This window comes from Pelecanus crispus, chromosome 13 (genome assembly GCF_030463565.1).
Source record: "Pelecanus crispus isolate bPelCri1 chromosome 13, bPelCri1.pri, whole genome shotgun sequence".
Classification (NCBI taxonomy): domain Eukaryota; kingdom Metazoa; phylum Chordata; class Aves; order Pelecaniformes; family Pelecanidae; genus Pelecanus; species Pelecanus crispus.
In genome coordinates, this window is record NC_134655.1 from 15,245,764 (window position 1) to 15,265,058 (window position 19,295).

A 19,295-nucleotide genomic window follows, 5' to 3' on the forward strand; every position below is an offset into this window, starting at 1 on the left:
CATCATTCACAAAACACTCAAAAGAACTGCTGCTTTACTGAACCTAAGTATATATTCAGGCTATATAGCATGAGACTGATGGATCCATTCTCTTTCCCAACAGCATGAATGATTCAAATCAGGCTTTATTTATGTTTAACAGTGGAACTTCTGATCTGTTCATTACCATAATCCAGGGAAGACAGGCCTCATTTTAATAGAATTAAGCAACCTCAAAAGGACACAAAGCTTTGGCAGTCCCAAGGGATGCTCAGCCTGCACTAATTTTATAGTGCCATCTGTGATGCTATTTGAGGAGTGTACAGATATTTACCACTTCTCTGTCAGTAGCTTCTCATGTGTCTTGAGGTTTATTACAGCAGCACTTAGCAATGGTGTGTGATGTCTCAAAACCTAGATCTTCATTTTGTTATGTTATTTCTATAATACAGCTTGCTTCTGTAGAACTCAAAGCTGATTGGGTTAAATTAAACAGAGCCCTGAGTAATTTTGTCCCTAGCATAGCAAGGAGCCACTTCCAAATGAGCTCCTACGCAGAAGGTCCTCCAGTTCACACTTTGGTTTGATATTCACAGTACTACACAGACAACAAACAACTGGGTGATGATGCATATTTTTCTTCTTAACCAACAACAATTAAAATATATCTATTACATAGACTTACAAGATACATTTTTACATAAACAAGGAGCTGTTTGAATTGAGGGTTAAGCATCATAGAGGGCACCTGGAAAATAAATGCCTTCCCACTTGTTGGGCAGGGGGGCAGAACAACACATAACTGTCCTGCCCCAGACTATAAGTCTTCTCTTTCTATCTTTATTGCAGCATGATGATGAAGATATCAATGAATCTGTGGTTTAGTCACAACCCAACATCCCCTGAAGTGCTTAGGAAAAGCACATATATAAAAATCTCAAACTCCACTCAAGCCTATCAACAGCAGAGCCTGAAGTATCTGGAAAATACCTAACTGCACAAGTTTTCTGATACTTAAAGGCACAGCTTCTGCCACCATCAAGCACCACAACTGAACTCTTTCAAAAAAAGAGCTACAAAAATCTACTTGTCTGAGAGAAAACAGTACCCAGTGCTCTGCACAACCGCACAGCTGGAAACTGCCAATCAGCTCTGCTTCATGAGTATCTCTGTGAACCACACCTGGTTTTCCCTTTGTCTCTTTTTCCAAAAAAGTCTTGCCTTTTGCACACCTGACTTCTCCAGGCTGGTCTCCTCCTCGAGCCGGAGTGCTGTTCTCCCTGCCAAATATCTTTGGCAGGTGCTTGCTTTGACATTTAAAAAGAACCAACCAGAATTATGCACAATCCTTCTAGGAGTGGTGCTTGCTTCTGCACAGCCTTAAGTTGTCACGGGGTTGAAAAAATCTGAATTATAATTTCATAATTCAGTACATTTCAAAGATACATTTACCATATTCTAATGCATGTACCACATGCATGCAAGTTCACCTGTCCTTACCAATGAACCAAACTTTTCTCAGTGGCATGCACTGTTAAAACAGTAGCTGTTTATTACTGCTAAAGCACATAACTACCAAGGTAAAAAGTGGTATTTATAAAGTTCTCAGAAGATTAAACATTTGAAAACATTAAACATTTGGGAAGGCTTGATAGAGAGCCTCAAAAAAGTGTAATTTTTTTTTCAGTGAATGTCAGGAGAAAAATAATAAAGACATTCATTTTAGTAACTTTAATCCTGTGGCCCCTTTCCATAAGATCTGATCTTCCAGAAAGCTGAATTCAGGTTTTGGGAATTTTTCCTAACAACAGATTGAAATTAGTTTGAACCCAAGGGCAACATCTTTAATACCTGTCCAACACCCATTTGACCTTCTTTTCTATGAAAAGCTTGAGAGTTTTTCTCATCTGAACTGAATGGGAAGTTTAAGCTGGATTTCATCTTTCAGCTGTCAAGGTTTATGAAAGAAACATGAAAATGGAAAGTGACTTGACTCACAATTAACAAGAAAAGGAACTGAAGCCCCAAATCAAAGCATCAGACAGCTACAATATTTAGCATTTATAGAGTGCTCTTCCCACAGAATGATCCAATGACATTTTTCAGGTCTGTGTGGAAATCATTGAAGCATTTTAATGATATCTTTACAGAAGAATTTTAGACAGGTGACAGATTTTGTATTTTAATTAAATACTGCTTGATCTAATTTAAGAAAAACACTGAGCTTAAATTTAGCCTGCTGCACACGCAGATTGCACTGGCTTAGTGACAGTATTATTTCATATTGATTTTGTTAGGCTTGCAACTTTTTCACTGACATTCTTATAACCCTACTCTGTTTAGATGGTACAGTACACAAGGACAGCAATCTGATTATCTGCTCTTAATTCATACCATTAGAAAATAGCTCAATGAAGGTCAGGTTTTCTGATACTCAAAGATCAATACACGTTAGTTTGTGCATCTGGTCTTCTACAGGGTATGAAGCTTGCTTTTAGAATGTATTTTCAGGTAGATAAAGTGCCATGTAAGAAAAACTCTGAAAACCTCTGGATCTGCATCAGAAAATGGCTGTCTAGGGAAAACAAGTTACTGCAGAACAGTTTCCCGTGTCTTTTGGAAACAGGAGGCATTTTTAAATGTCTCATTTCATCAAACACTAGAATGGATTTTAAACTTCTAGCAAAACCAGCCCAGTTTTGTGCAGTGGAAGCAATGTACTAGATGTTTCCTAAGAAAGCCTGCAATTTGATCATGAAACAAAGTGTATACGTGAATGACTAAGATGCATTAATTTAAAAAAAATAAAATCACAGGTGCTGCAGCTCAAATTAGGTTTTGTATTGTTTCAATGAAACATGTTTCTCACTGCACTTGAAGATATTAGTGCATTTCCAGAAAGAGAATCTTAGGAGCAAGAGATACTGCCACAAAGAGTTGAAAGTCACAGTTAAGTATTGGGCTGAAAGCAGAAAAATAATGAAATGTTACATCTGGTTTCAATTTTAAAGCACAGACATTTACAATGGGGTGTACGCTCCCAGACTTTACTGCAAATGCCAACCACTATGGCTTTAGAAAATGCAGTAGATTAACCCAGGCCATCCTCTACAGACTTTTGTTAAATTAAGTTACCATGTACTTATTCTTTGTTTCCAACCATCTTATTTCCCTGAAACTGATGGGTTTTTTTTTCTTTTTTTTTTGGCAAGTAAAATGAATCATTATTTGCAAGGGCGGGGGTGGGGGGGAGAAGGAGGCCACAGGACAGTGTCATTTGTATAAATAAGTTAACTGTGTAGTCACAAGATCACAGGCAAAATATAACATTTTTAGTAATTTTAGTAATTAAAAAAAAAAAAAGACTTAGCATTTCAAAATTACTATTCCAGAAAATTTGTGTCTTTTAAAATGCAACCTTCAACAGTTAAGTTTCAGTTAGAAAGTCATGTACCCCTGAAGAGTGAAAAGAGTGGGTTTGGTATCTCAGCTAAGTAATTTTTTTTGCCTATAGTTGTGATTATAAATATACACACATGCTTATACAGGTAGACACACACACTTCATGTTTGATGATAAAGGTGAAGACATCGGATATTATTCTTGGCAGTGCTAGGTTAACAGTTGGACTTGATGATCTTAAAGGTCTTTTCCAACCTAAACGATTCTATGATTATGCATCAAAACACAGGATACATATATTTTGAAATTTTTTTGTGGAAGCCCTTCTACAATTAACTGCTAATAGTATCCAGACAAATTTCTCTATGCATTTGCAGTACTTCCAGAAGGAAGCTGCGCGCCAACAACTTCAGCTTGTTTCCCCTCCACCCATTCATGTGCAGCACAGTATTTCAGGGCCTAAAAACCAAGGCAAGAAGCCATGCTTCAGGAGAAGCACTCACCTAGCTCACCCGCTGCATTTCGACCACCGACTGCATACAAATGTCCTTTGAGGGCACTTAGGTGGAAGAAGGTGCGCTTCTCATTTAAAGATGCAACTTGCATCCATTTGTTGTAGCGAGGATCAAACCTAAAGACCGTGTCAACCGCTGTCTTTCCTTTTGTGTCGTAATTGCTCTGGCCTCCGACTACGTAAAGAAAGTTTCCGATCACAGCGATGCCGTGCTGGTACCTCGGTGCATCCATGGGAGCTAAGGATTTCCATTCGTGGGCCTTTTCATCGTACATCCGTAACTCCTTGCTGACAACCAGCTGCTGCCTCAGCACTCCCCCCAACGTCACCAAGTGAGTACTGTCTGATCGAATAGCAGTTCTCTCTGACTGCATAACTGGTTGCATGTATGGCATCATTTGGTAATTGCTGGCCTCCAAAAGCAAGTTCACACAGGTATTGTCAGTTCTCATGAAGTCCACTGTTTGCACATAGTTAATAAGATCCTGGGGCGTCATCAGTGGAAACCTGATGTTCTTCATTAGCTTTGCAGCATACTCCATCCGAGGCTCCTCATACCGTAGCCAGCGACAAGCCGCCTTGAAGAGTTCAAGTTCAGTGCAGTGCTTAAGGCTATTACTTGAAAGCACAAAGGCAAGACGTTCAAAGGGTAGTTTCACAAATTCACCAGTACTTAATAATGCAGGGAAGTTCTTCAGGATAAAATTATTAACATATTTATCCACTTCTGTGAGATTGTATGTGTTGGCAATTCGCCCAACCTCAACACAGTTTTCCAACGAAACCTATTAAGTAAACAGAAAGAGGAATCAAAACACTTTCTTAATTTGGTGCTTAAATGATAATGTAGAATTTAATGAATACTACAGAATCAGCAATATTTCATCATTTCACAATGCTCAAGGTGATTTACACATGAGCAAATAAATATTCAATGTGATTTATATATTCATGACTGCAAGGGGAGACCCAATGTATTCCTTATTTTGAAGAAAAAAATGAGACAAGTAACAGGCAGGTGGCATATATTAAGTCAAATACATTATACAATGATGATACATAATAATTATTAATTATATATAATAATTATATATAATATATAAATATATAATAATAAAAATATATATTAATATATAATAATAATCTTCATCTTTGAAAAGCTCTGCAAACATCTTTCTTACAAAGGACTGTGGAAAATACAGTTAAGGGAGAGTTGATCAGCCCAAGGTTACAGAGAATAATGCAAAAGTAGGTCTCACCATCAAACATTTTCTAACATTATTAAAATTTTATTGGCATAATGTAGCCAAAGAGAATGGCACAGCTACCTCGCCAATGTCACCCACATATTTCCGACAACTTATTTACAGTGTTCAATCCCATGAATACATTCCTTAGAAACAAACAAAATTGCATCTTTAGTAAATCAAGGTGGTGCTTTTATGGAATATGTTCAAAATTAAATACATGTCATTGTCAAAAATAAGACAAAGGTAGTGATTTTTTTAATATATATGCAGTTTAAAAAAAAAAAAAACCCAAAACCTAGGAGGATTTCCCCTAGAAATACCCAGCACATGAAATGCTTTTGCAGTATGGATCATACCCTAAATTCATTCAAATACTTGACTGACCATATCTTGGTAATCACATCTTTACACTGTCGCTGCATCTACCTTTCTTACATCTTTGGCTCCTAAATTTCTGAGGTCACTTGGGATCCAAGGCAGAGGAAGGAAGAAAGATGGGAGGGACAGGACATAACAAAGCAGGTCTCCAGTGAACCCAGCCAATTCATTTCAACAAGCTCTACAGTACATATGCAAAGCAAGTCAATTTTCAGACACTTCTTGCTGAGAATTGGAACTTTTGTGCATTCAATCCTTATTCTAACCCAAGCTTCATTACATATGCTTCCTAGTCTCTGTGCATGTCAGTCCTACTCAATGTCGACAATCTCCACAACTTTGTGATTCTCCCTGTATTTGTAATGCCAAAAGAATTTAAGCTTCCAAATCTTATGGTTATTTTTAAAAAGATTATAATGAATGAGTACTATGACCTGATTGCAGCCTAAGAATTCAAAAACCTTCAAATGACCTTCTGGTCATGACAGAGATTACAAGATTTTAATACTGTATAACTCAATCGGATCATTGCCCTTTAATACTAGACAATTCAAAAGTCTAATGAGTACGGGAATAGGAGATTTTTTTAATTCACTCAAAACTTATCTAACTTGCCCTAGAGTTAAGATCTGCAGTCATCAAAAGTCTTCATTCACACATCCTGAAATGCCTTCATCCAGTCAAAGGTTCCAAATCTTATTCTTCACCTGCAGGAACACTAATCCTGTAGTGAGGTCCTATCTATAATATGAACGTGTGGCAGACTGTCAGGAGTTCTCTTATAAAAATATCTGTGCAATATATACATGGAAATTACTTTCGTATTACAAGACAGACCACATTGTTGATATCAAAATATAATCACATCAGCTAGCAATGACCTATAAAACATTCTCTGACACTTAAGAAACACTTTTTCTTTTTTTGACTGTTTTTGAGAGTCAGTATCTGTACGATTGATTTTAGGATTTTTCATTTACATAAGTTAACTGCAACGGAAGTAACAGCATACATTAAAGTAAATGAAACAGGATATTATTACTTCGAAAACTTTTTTCAAGCTGTATAATAAAAATAAAGCAATGGAAAAATCGCCCCTTAACAAACAGCTGACTTACGGTATGCCACAAATCTGAACTCTTACTATACAGTTTTTGTTTTTAAAAACTACTTCGGAATACATTTACTGGCATCAAACTACAGAGATGCCGCAATTTCTCCACATCAAGGTAAGCAGATAGAAAGATACTATTGCATACAGAAAAGGCATGCTTGAAGTCAAAAGATCAAAGCAAAAAAGGTACAGATTACGTACCATTGTTATATGGTGTTCAGGTTGCAATGAAGTATTTAGACCTACTGCAGAATGCATGCCAGTTACCAAGTACCCAGCATACATCCAGTTGATGTATTATCATAACTATGTTACACTGTAAATCTATGCAGTTGCATATATTCCTGGAATACTTACATTTGAGAAATTTATTGACACATTATACATTGTTAATGACTGATGTACATGACATGAACAGTTCCCAGACACCCCCTAATTATCGGAAAATTTACCTTATAGTGCCTTAATTAATCCACTGGAATTGTACTGCACTCAGGGTTTTATTTCGTACTATGATTGCAGGGTCTCCCCATTATGCTTACAAAATTGTGCACTTTGTTTGGCTTACTAACAAATGTTATCACTCACCTCAAATCAGTGTACCACATTAAATATTTTCTTAAAGGTTACTTTCCTTGCCAAAAGCACTACTACCAATTTTATTGTGTTCTAAGATAACAATCCATGTCCCAGGCTAAATTATATTGCAAAGATTTCACAGCCCTAAAGATATATACTCTAGAGATTCTTAAGTCCTGAGCCAAAAAAAAAAAAAAAATTCCTTCAACAGAATGAAATGCAATAGTTACTTCTACTTAAGTACTCGAAACTGGATGGCATTAAAGTACAATAATGCTATTTAAACATCCAGGTACTTAAGTTACTCAAGTGTTGACTTTCGAAAAAACAGTTTGACTTATGCTATGGTACTTATGAGAGGTGTGGAAACCATTCTCTATGGAAGTCAGCCAGTCAGGAGCTTCTCAACAGAAGGAACAGCTACTTCTGGAAATCCCACAAGTGTGGAAATCTTGTGGAAATCCCACAAGTGAGTGGGAGGAATAGAAATATCAGACAAAAACATAAGACTAATTCTACAGTGACTAGTAAATATACTCATACAGAACCAGCTAAAAGCCATACTGGACAAACAGCTAAGCAACTTCATAAGAAGTCAAGAATTTTAGATAAACACTATTTTACTTGGGCTTTGACTACTGCGCAGAGCTGCTCATTCACATTACTCATTCTAATTGCTCATTACAAAGCAGAAGTAAAGGTTCCAGAAAATGCTAAAAAGCTTTTAAAAAAACAAAGATCAAGCACAGCACAATGTTATTACAGCCTGAAAAACCAAATGCAAAAGCCAAAGTACTTTCTCAAGAAAGCAGTTGATTTAATTCTTTGAGATTTTGAAGCAACCGCCCAAGCTCTGGTAAAAAACTTAACTGACTATAAACTACTACAAAATTGGACATAGAGCAAAATGATTGCAAGTATAAGAACCCTGGAGAACAACTCAGGAAAAATAACATGCACAGGAAAATCTAGTCCTCAAGCCCACTACCACAAAATATTTAGGCATCTAACTTTTTGTTTCAGTGACTGTTAGACACTGAAGTACTTAACATCGTGTTCCAAAGGGTCTAATTTTAAAAGAGCTTACATTACCGTGAAATCCTCACTTTTTCTGTGGTTTCCCCATATACAGAAGTCCAGAAATAACAGCACAGAAATTTGACCAGCTCGGAAAACAGAATCAATCATACCCCCACATTAGAAAAGGTGGATTTCTGTTGGCTGACAGAGCTGGCCCCAGCATTAGATCCCACACTCCCACAAAAGTCAGACCATCTTGCTCCATCCTCAATTAACCAAAGTTCTTGCCACAAGACAGACTTCCAAACATTGAGACGTCAATATTTGACAATTTGCTAGTTGTTACAAAAATGTAAAGCATAGAATTATAGAAGGAATAAAATTTTCTTATGCAGCTATATGAGAGGTACAGCCAAGACAGTTTTCAATGTTTTGGAATGTTTTCTTGAACTACAGTATAACATCCCCTTCCCCATTACACTGTGATTTTCCCCTGAACGCTGCAATTTACTTGGACAGGTTTCTCCTCTTTCTCCATTTTGTACACTGCTGCTACTTTTGTAAAAACATTATTGCATGCTCTCTAGCACTCACTATTCTGAAAACATTTCCATGGCATTTTTATTAATTTTAATTACATTATGGCTCATTTAGATGTGAACTTGGGAGTAGTCCTAGTCTATCATATAGCTATAAATATTTAAAACTAATACTGAAAGTAAGACTGAAAACATCTTGGGAAGTATTCCAGTGTTTCTCTGGGAATCTGGTCGGCTGCAAGAGCAAAGATTATCAGAGCAACAGGCTACTCGACAGGAGGTGTGTAAACGCAGAAGAAATAAAAGAACACTTGTAAGTCAGCTACAACATACACCATTCTGTGAAGCTCTCACTATTTTTTTTTTTTTTTTTACACAAATTAAGCTGTTACCTTAACCTTATGTTTTTCTTCGTAAGTATTTCCAACACCCTCTTAGGAAGTAACACAGTTGCATTATGCTTTACCTAAACTGATTCCTATAACCCTTTTAATAATGGACTCCCTAGACAATTCAAAGACAAATAAGTATTTGTCTGGGAATAGTTACAACAGCTCTCAGATGCTGCTCTCGGCTACTTTCAGTAGAAATAAGCTCAAGACTTGCTCAGAGAACTCATTTAAATTACAGAAATGCTACTTCAAGAATGGTGTGAAACTAGTATAATCTCTGTAAGGCTAAGATATGGTAATTAAAGCAAAAACCACCAAGTTTGCTCACCAACTCTTGTTCCTGTTCAAACAAATTCCAAAGAAAGTTAATTCAAAAATTCTTTGTACAAGGATGCTGAGAACATAACTAGGCTAACAGCACAAACTTAGTTTTGTACTTTCTCTACAGGTATACAATGAATGAGATCATGGCCCCTTAGACATCAATATAAAAGAAAATACTTAAGAAAACAGAATCAATAAAATTAGGATTATGAATAAAGTCCTCCTGATTCTGAACCTCACCCCTTTCAAAATGTGGTATCAACAAGACATTTCTTACTTGAACCAAAACAGTGACTGAGTCAACATCATAAGTGAAGGAACCTTCAGAAAACATGCGTTTCAAACAAAGAAAAAAAATCTTCCAAATAACACGATTTAAGATGAAAGAAGCTCTTTCCCTAAGAAAGCAAAATAAACAAGCAGCTGCCCTACCCAGAAAGGGCAATGGGCAACAGGCAACATGGTGTCCCTAGGGCTCACCTCCCATCAAAGCGAGGCTGCTCCAAATCCCTGATACAAAAGAACACCAAGACCTTATTCCAAGTTGGCACTTATAGCAATGTCAACGCTGGAGAGGCAGAATGCATAATTTTGGAAGGTAAAACAAACCTGAGCAACATAAAATAGGTGGTATAGGATTTAAGAGTATTAAGATTAATGAAACATTATCACAACATTCTCAGAGAACTGGCCAATTATAAAATATGCCAAAATTAAAAGCAAAACAGTAGCGTTATAAAGCTTAAATGCCTCTAACACTTTCCTTATGAAACAGATTGCTGTTATTAGCAGCTTGGAGTCCTCTTGCTTGCATAAAGCCCGGTACATGTCTTAATTAGGGAGGTCACATTTCTGAACCTGTACTCTGAGGAGCGATGGGAATACCTACTTCTTTATTTCTCATTACAGACTATCAGAAAGCTGAATTCCAAACAATATTATAATTCATGTAGAACACACTAGTCTCCCTGTTACAGGTAAAGTGAGATTTTTAGTAAGATATATAAGCAATTAACATTAACATCAGAAAACCTCCAGGAAACATTAGACATAATGCCAAAATGTCTCTCTAGGCAGAACTGCTTTGACAGCACAGCTCTTAACAGCTCTCTCATTCTGCAACCCCACAAAGTAGGTGTTCCTTATTGTTGGCAGGACAAAGAGTTATAATTACAAGACAGCCGGGCAAGAACTAGGAAAGGTATTGAAGGAACATGTATTGGAATTGCTTATATATACTGTGTTTAAGTTAGAAAACACCCGTATTCTGAGACTGCACTGTTTTAACTATAAAGTGAACATAACTGAAGCACAAAATGCATGCAGTAAGTTAACTACAATGCTAAAATGAGTGCAGTCCTGCAGTGAGACCCTGAAACCTCTGATATCTGACATTTAAAAAGTAAAGGATGTTAAAAAAATAAAACCTCTGAAAAACAACCCAACACATATATGTGAGCTGTGCTTAATAAACAACAAGATTAAACAGGAGTATAAATCCAATGCTTTTAACAAGACATTGGAGACACAAATGAAGGGAGTGTTTTCATGTCGCATCTTTCCTTACATGCCTTTTCCCAACCATGAAGACAGAACCCAGGAAAAAGCTTAAAGAAAAGCCAGTTACCACTTAACAAGCTGAATCCTTAACAGCAATCTTGCTTTTGCAAAAACAGAAGTTTGTTTTTAATACAGAGAAAACTGCAAAACTGTTTGACATTCAACTTGAAGGGAACATGACATTCTTCTCCAAAGCACAGCCTCAAAACAAAACAGGACACCAACTCTGAAAGAGGAAGGGATGGAGGAGGAAAAAAGGTTGTCGAAGTTCCCCCTCCCTCCAGAGTGAGTTCAGGACCTGAGATTTTAATCTCTGTAATAAATAAAAATCAGCAGGGCAACTCTAAATCATAAACAGATTGCGTTGCATTAGAACTACAGCATACTCCTTTGCAGGGCAAACTTTTTAGTTGTTCCAGTTGCACAAAAGCAACCATGCCACAAGCCGTGTAAGTATTATTCTTTTAACTAACCGTTATTAGTAGAAGAGGAGAGAGCTGCTACTTTGGGGCCTGTCACCTGCTTACAAAAGCACTTATTTTGGCAATTGTAAAAAAATATTTCCCAATAGGCATTCAAGGCCATTTTTAGTTCTAGTATAATATGGCAATCAAAAATCCTTGTAGCTACTTTTCTCATATAACCAACATTTCTGTAACCTCCCTATTAGTAATCCCTTTAGAGGATATATTATTCTAAAGGACTGTGACCAAGTTCACTGGTTTACAAAGAAGACGTAAAAGTCTCTGCGATGATCACTACAATTGTGGGCTTCATTCCTCAAAACAACAAGGTTTCAAGAAAGTATGTTCACAGACAGCAACAGCAGCTCACTCTTCTATTGTTTTTTTCAGTTTAACTCACCAAGTAGCTTTCTTATGGAAGGATATAAAGCATGAGGGCATAAACTAAATAATCCAGTAAGAATCTGGGAATTATGATTATCAATGCTGCTATCATCACTGCAATACACTTAGGAATTAGAAGAATTTTAACACAGTATAACATTTATATCAAACTCACACTGTACATAATACTCAGAAGAAAAAAAGACTGAAGACGACTACAAATCAAACTTGTTCTCTGTGAATCCAAATTTTTACAAATAATGGCAATTTTTAGACTTAACTGACTATTACATAGTCACTGTTCTTATAAAAAAAAAAAAAAAAACAGAGGCCTTAATCATTGTAAATGTGAAACAAGTTGTAGGTCTTACCCCAGAGATAAGAAACACTTTACAGAAGTCCAAAACAGGTAAAATCTGCAAAAAACTGGCAGCTTCCAGAGTGTCCTGAAGGTTGTCCATGTTAAGGGAAAGTTTTGCAGTATAAATGAAATCAATGATCTTCTTTAGGCCTATTTTGTTCACACCATGAAGCTTAATGCACATTAAATCCTGTTCCTTCATTCCTCCTGAAAAAGACATACAGGTAAGTTTATATGATCATTTTGATTGGGTTGAAATTATTTCATAAACTTACACAACATTAAAATATCATTTTAAAGTTTAATTTAAAAACCTATAGGGAACAGTAGCAAGAGTACAACTACGTAGAGTTGCCTGCAGTCCTGGGCTGATTTGCACACAATACTGAACATGTGTCTTAAGTGTCCAAACAATGGCAATCTGAAGATAGCAGTACACATTATTTTAACAAAAACACCACCTGTGAACATAGCCTTGAAGTAATCACTTGCAGAAGCCATCATTGCTCTGTGAACAGGAAACACTTCGTCACCATCTCCTGGAACAAGCGTCACATCACAAAGCAAACCTTCTACTCGCAGTTGATCAAAACCCTGCAAGAAGAGCATAATGCGAAGCATCCATTTGATCTGGGAGGAGAGTAGGAATCTCCTTCGTTTCCCTTATGCAAATACTTTCTTACTTTTATGTACATATGTACTGTAGTTCCAAAAAGTCACTAAGAAATAATTTGTCATCTTACAACCATTATCTCTAGTATATTCAATGATAGTTATTCATTGGAAAACAAGCAAAATAATTCTTTTTTTCCAGAAATGGCTGAGGAATGCAAAGTACACTGAGCTTATTAAGTTATTTTCAAGAAGGAGTTTGTTTTGTAAGCTTGCACTCCAGCAACTGTTTCAGGTAGGGATTGATATCTTTTTCGGACCTACCCTTTCTGGACATATACGCATTCTAGATATATTTCTGTTCCACACCAGCTTAGATGCTTTGCAACTTAAGAGACTGCAAAATACTGGGGCCTGAAAGGAAAGCGGTCACCTGGTTCTATGATTATCAAATTTATTACTGAAGTTGACATAGCAAAAATTCCAAAATAAGCTCACATTATAGATCTGAACTTTTCTGAATTACTTATGATGGTTAAATGTAATAAAAAATAAAGTCAACTACAACAGCATCCTAGAGTAAGATTTTCCTCTAAAGATATGCCTGGTTGGGGATATTGGAGGATGGGTGTTATAATCACCTCCTGCACACACTGCAGACAGAAGCTCAAACATAAAACAATTTCTTTCAACCCAGCACATCTGATGTTTTTCTAGTACTAACAAGGATGTAAATATTGTCTTTATAGACTTAACAGGTGTCTTGGCACCAGCCCCAATGGTTTAAAATTTAAGATATCTGATAACAAGGCTGTATTTTTAAAACTGCAAAGGTAGTAGAAATGAACATTCAAATTTGTCACACAGAAAAGAACAGAGTGCAAATGAAAAAATGAGTATTAGTTCCAATAAATCAATGAGCAGTTTGTGAAGAACTGCAACCCATGGGAAGGACTCATGTTGGAAAAGGTCATGGAGGACTGCCTGGAGCAGGGGAAGAGTGTGAGGAGTCCTCCCCCTAAGGAAGAAGGAGCAGCAGAGACAACGTGATGAACTGACCGCAACCCCCATTCCCCTGCACCGCTGGGAGGGAGGAGGTAGAGAATTTGGGAGTAAAGTAGAGCCCGGGAGGAAGGGAGGGCTGAGGGGAAGGTGTTTTAAGATTTGGTTTTATTTTCCCATTACCCTACTCTGATTTAATTGGTAATAAATTAAACTAATTTCCCCAAGTCGAGTCTGTTTTGCCTGGGCGCTAGCTGCCGAGCAATCCCTCCCTGTCCTTATCTTGACCCAGGAGCCCTTCGTTATACTTTCTCTCCCCTGTCCAGCTTAGGAGGAGAGTGATAGAGAGGCTTTGGTGGGCACCTGGCGTCCAGCGAGGGTCAACCCACCATGGCAGCAAACCGACAAAAGTAAGTGGCAGTTCTCCAAGGAGTCATGCCATACAGAAGTTGTCTGCACTCCTGAGGAAGACTATATTGGAAAGTAGCAAGAGCTATGCAGGCTATAAGCTTGACTCTGCATGGCATGTAAAGGCACCAGCAGAAACCAGAAGATAAAATTACTTTACTTTTAAATTCTTAAAGCTTCAGAGAGGATAACATTTTTATCCGTTAGATAACATTTTCATCCATTCTACCATACAATAGTGCCATATAGTCACATGTAACACTTCCAGCACAGGACGTTACACCAAACCTGGCAGGGCTCTGCCATCTTAGAGACATGAAGAAGGAGCATTGAGCTCTCCTCATTCACATCCTTAAGGCAGCTTTCACACAGGAGATGGTAGAAGTGTTTGCCTAACATAATTACATGATTATATGCAAGTGAGCTGCTTTGATACAGCTGTCACTTCATAGTTTAAATGATACTACCTCTTAGAAATTGAGAGTGGACAGGAATACAACCCAAGGAAAAGGCCAGGGTTTTTTCAAAGCTGTTGCTAAAAGTCAAACCTTTAACTTGCAGGAAAAGAAGTTACAAGCCATGCCTGCTTGTAGGCATTTTCAGCACAGCACACTAACATGCATTTTTTTGAGGCTTTTTAGGAATTACTAGTCTGATAAAATCTATTGAGTGGAGGCATTGTTTAGAGAAGCTGAAGTTCTCGGTACAGATCAATACTGATGCAAGAATAATTAATTACCTGTAATACCACAGAACTGTGAGTATTGCTGGTGAAAAATCTTGTGGTCCCTGTCTTAGAAGACTGTAGATGGGCGGAGATGCCCATATCGCTGCTACCAAGAGATACTTTCATATGAGGATCCTCCTCTTCCACCAGAGATCTAAGAGGATTAGAACAAAGAAACCTTAAGACCAAACTCATTTTTATTCAGTGCTGTTGTGTATTAAAGCCACAATCTTCTGGGATGAAACATAACAGCGTAGAGGCTATAGGTCAAAAATCAGCAGACGACAGAATCAGTCCTCAGCAGTCCCCCTCAGCTAATCTAAGAAAGTGAAGCATTAACAGTCTCTACAACAGCATAACTTCAAAAACTTAATTTTCCTCTGATAAATTTTTCCTTTTCCTTCCACCCCCACCTCCCTGATTAAAACACTTGCACGCTATTTTATTTCTATGTGTGCTTCCAGTATTGTAGGATGCTTGAAGAGGTTTCATCCAGTTTTCAAAATCAAGTATATTACCAGATTGCCAAGGAAAGCTAAAAGATTGAAACTGTAAGTGTAATATTAAAGTTCAGTAATTTCATTCTTATGGCTTGCATTATCTTGCTCAAGTATGAACATAATGATAGAAAATATACATAGTGGAGTTTCAAGCTGTAACTTTAAGCTACCTTTAGAAATGCACAACTAGAAGAACATGATATCCAGTATTTTGCTACTGCCAGCAACCACCTCACAATTTTAATTTAGGATTTCTTAGTGTGAATTCAATACTTATGTTTTCAATTCTAAGCAACTGCAGTCCAAATCTATATAGGAAGGGCTAATTTTAGGTAGACCTGTTAAAGAATTACTGCACTATGATTAGCCTTCCATTTTATCTTGAGATGTAAATTAGGTTTACATAAAGAGATAATATGCATATGAGATTTTAACTATCCTAACCTGTGATTATTAGAAAAAGTAAATAAACTTCGTCTCCAGAAACATTAACAATAACTAGTTCCTGTAATTTCCGTGTTCTAATGTACTACCTATTAGCATGCATAGCAGTATAATGCATATATACACAATATTAATTAGCATGCATAAGCTGTTAATCCACAGATGAGGGCATCTTCATTATTAATGACTCCATGTTTCAAAAAAAGATTCACAGCAGTTTCACATAATGGCTGCAAATCTCAGATACAAAAGGTTTTCCAAATGTTAAACGTGCAGGTTAAAACATTGGCCTCCAAGGTAGTTTCAGAAATTACTTTAAATAAGTGACAAGAATGTGCTTTAATTCCCTCCTCACCCCCCAAATTTTGACTGTGATCACTATGTAAGGACAAATTTGGAATTTGCGGATGAAAAAATTGTCATAATTTTTTCCCCCCAAAAAAAGTTTTGTTTCTTTTTTAAAAAAATATTTACCCCCACCTTCTTTGGGTACATGGACTATGTAGAGCAGTTTCTGAAACTCACACATTACCCTGACAGTACTGATGTGTCTTGTTCAAACCCATGAGTACATAAGGTCAGCTAAGACATATTGAAAACAAATTCACCATTCAACAGTGTACGCAGGTTTGAAACAGTGAGATTTTATGCACACAGACAAAACAACAGATTGCAGGAACAAGGGTACATCTAAATAGCTTTTACTTCTAATGTAGCAACCCAATACTCAGACATCTGAAAAAATTATTATATGTACTGCAGCATGCAAGAATTGGGTCATTTTTAAAACAGAATTATCTCTATTTTATAAAACAAATCCAGAGTGTAACTTAAAAGTTTTATAGGGTGTACCTTAGAGAAGTGCTCTCCAGACTATCTTTGGCATCCATCAAATGCATACAATGATGTAACACAGCAGCAAAGCAGCTGCCAGCTCATGACCCAAAATATTTTTATTCACTTAGTCCTAGGATATTTTGGGGTGGGGGTGGGGGGTGTGTGGAGGGTGGTGTTTGTGATTTTTTGTTTTGGTTTTAATACAATCACATCAAGGAAAGAGTCTAACAATTTCAAAGGACATCCAGTCTCTAAATTTGTACATATATTTAAGAAGAAATATAAAATAATGTGGGGAGACTTGTAAGCATGGGTGGGAAGGAAGTGCAGATTCAACTAGCATGAATCTGACCATATTTGCTCTTGAAAGATCTTCTTGAAATGTCAGATCAGATAGCCATTATATGAAGGGGCTTTTAAAAGACTTCTTCTAAACTCAGAAGAAAACAGAAGATGTACACATCAGTTCAAATCGTTAGGAAAAGAAACATACGAGTAAACCAACTTTCTTGGCTCTTTGGAGCAGGTTTTTTTACCATGTTTGCCACACACACGATGCTACTTTAGTTCCTGACAGCCAGCATACTTCATAAGTTTTACAAATTAAGGCAATGACCTTGACCATGATTCAGTTATTCCAAGAATCGCAGTGATAACAGAAGCATTTTTCTGAGCAGGCCACATTACATACAACTTCCCAAGCTTTGTCCTAAGAGGTCCTCTACAGCACGTGATGCCTTGTTACAACTGTAGAGCCAACAGAGAGAGTACAATATATTTCAAAATACCTGCAGTACTTAAAAGTATGCATTTGACATGCCAGATGTGGCTATAAGCAGTTATTTCCCCTACTGGATTTTCAATACATGATGGGCAGTTGTCTAATATGTGTATCACACATACAAGCTCAGCAGCTCACAACTTGATGTTCTCTTGCAGAAGACATTTTCCTTCTTTCTCGTCCACATTTGTTGTTATTATGTACAGGATCTTGCGTATGCAAATTAGACGTTAAAAACCGCAAAATTCCACACTATAAAAATCTAGTCTCAAACATTAACTTGGCTGCATATGACTCCATGAGAATAAACTTAAAAATAAGCAAATGATATTATTCCTATACTGGGTTTTGCTTTATCTCTAAACAACTATGACAAATTAAAAAAAAATGCGGTTTTGTTGGGTTGTGGGAGGTTTTGGGGGGGTTTTTTGTTTGTTTTTTAAACACACCACCTTTTGTACCCACAACTTAAGAGTGAAGGAAGGCAGAGTACCTCTCCCATCATGCAGAAAGTGACATTCAAGAGCTGGTTTTGGCAGAAGTGACAATGCAAGTCAGCAATAAGACCTGGTGATAGCACACTGATCCCCTGAATCCCAGCCTTGTGACATTCACAGAGAGGAAAAGAGCACTCCCAGAGCAACCAGAAATTATGAGTTTGTCCTTGGCTTTGTACCAGTTTCAACATTTATCTTCACGGCAACAAGAGAAACCCGTCTTTGTAAGACAAAGTGAAAACGCAACAGCTCTTACACAGTCTTGATACCAAATACACAAAGAAACAGCAACACCCGAGCAATGTATCATATACAACAAGAGTAATTTCAAACTGCTCTGCAAAGCAATTTTAAACTATTCGGAATATAACTTCTGTTTGGGGGGCTGTAAAGTGAGTATTCAGAAGTAACTGCCATTCACACCCAGAACGGATGGGTAATGTGCTTTACAGCCAGCCAAATTCCCAACAAAAAGACAGTAAGTACACCTGCCTTGTTTGCACACTTACCAGAGGCATTATTCAAAGGCATTATTTACATTCATTAACACAGGTCTGCTAAGCACTATAAATAATTAGATACTAATGAATGAAAACGTATTTATTTTTTTACTGTATTTTAAGTACAGTATATCACAATTAAGCATACTACCAAAGAAGAAAGCTTATTCATTTTCTAATTAATTTTATTGTTCTAATCAATAGAAATCATTAAAAAAGTGCAGGTGTAGCATTTTTAACCAGGGTTAAAAAAGAGTTGGAGGAGACAGCTAGAACTACAATAACGTGTAGTGATAATTCACAATAAGTTACTCTGAATGTGGATATTAACACCACTTTCAATGCCTACACTTGGTCTGGAGGGGGTTGAACATCATAGTGTTAAGAACAAGGGAATGGTGGCGTTCAATGTGAAATGAATATTAACATTGCAATAGCAAGGCAGTGGAGCTGCCTGACTGCAGCCTCTGGGAAGCAGTGGTTTGCAATTCAGAGAAAGGCACCAGAGGTTAATTAGTTGTTATCACAGAAGCAGCCATCACTCAGAATTTTCTTTCTAACCTTATGTTGACTCTTTCAAGTACAGCATAGTTTTCTCCTCACTACTGTAACCAAACGTGCTTTTCTCATGACTCCAAGTTAATCAGGCAAGTACTTCCAGCTGGTATTTTTGTAGCAATGAAATACGGAGGATATGTTATATGGATATTAATTACATCTCAATTTC

At 37.0% G+C, this 19,295-nt stretch overlaps 1 protein-coding gene across 6 annotated transcripts in view; it reads right to left on the reverse strand.

Moving 5' to 3' along the window:
- KLHL13 (kelch like family member 13) overlaps positions 1 to 19,295 on the reverse strand; it is a 79,168-nt gene that overhangs the window by 7,378 nt on the left and 52,495 nt on the right. For 5 of the 6 annotated variants that reach the window (XM_075720576.1, XM_075720577.1, XM_075720575.1 and 2 more), the window contains 4 exons: positions 15,022 to 15,163; positions 12,722 to 12,854; positions 12,271 to 12,467; positions 3,885 to 4,680 (listed from right to left, as the gene is read on the reverse strand). In XM_075720576.1, coding sequence (XP_075576691.1) covers positions 3,885 to 4,680; positions 12,271 to 12,467; positions 12,722 to 12,854; positions 15,022 to 15,163 — 1,268 coding nt within the window. The remainder of the gene's footprint in view (positions 1 to 3,884; positions 4,681 to 12,270; positions 12,468 to 12,721; positions 12,855 to 15,021; positions 15,164 to 19,295) is intronic. The other variant, XM_075720580.1, reaches the window with a different exon arrangement.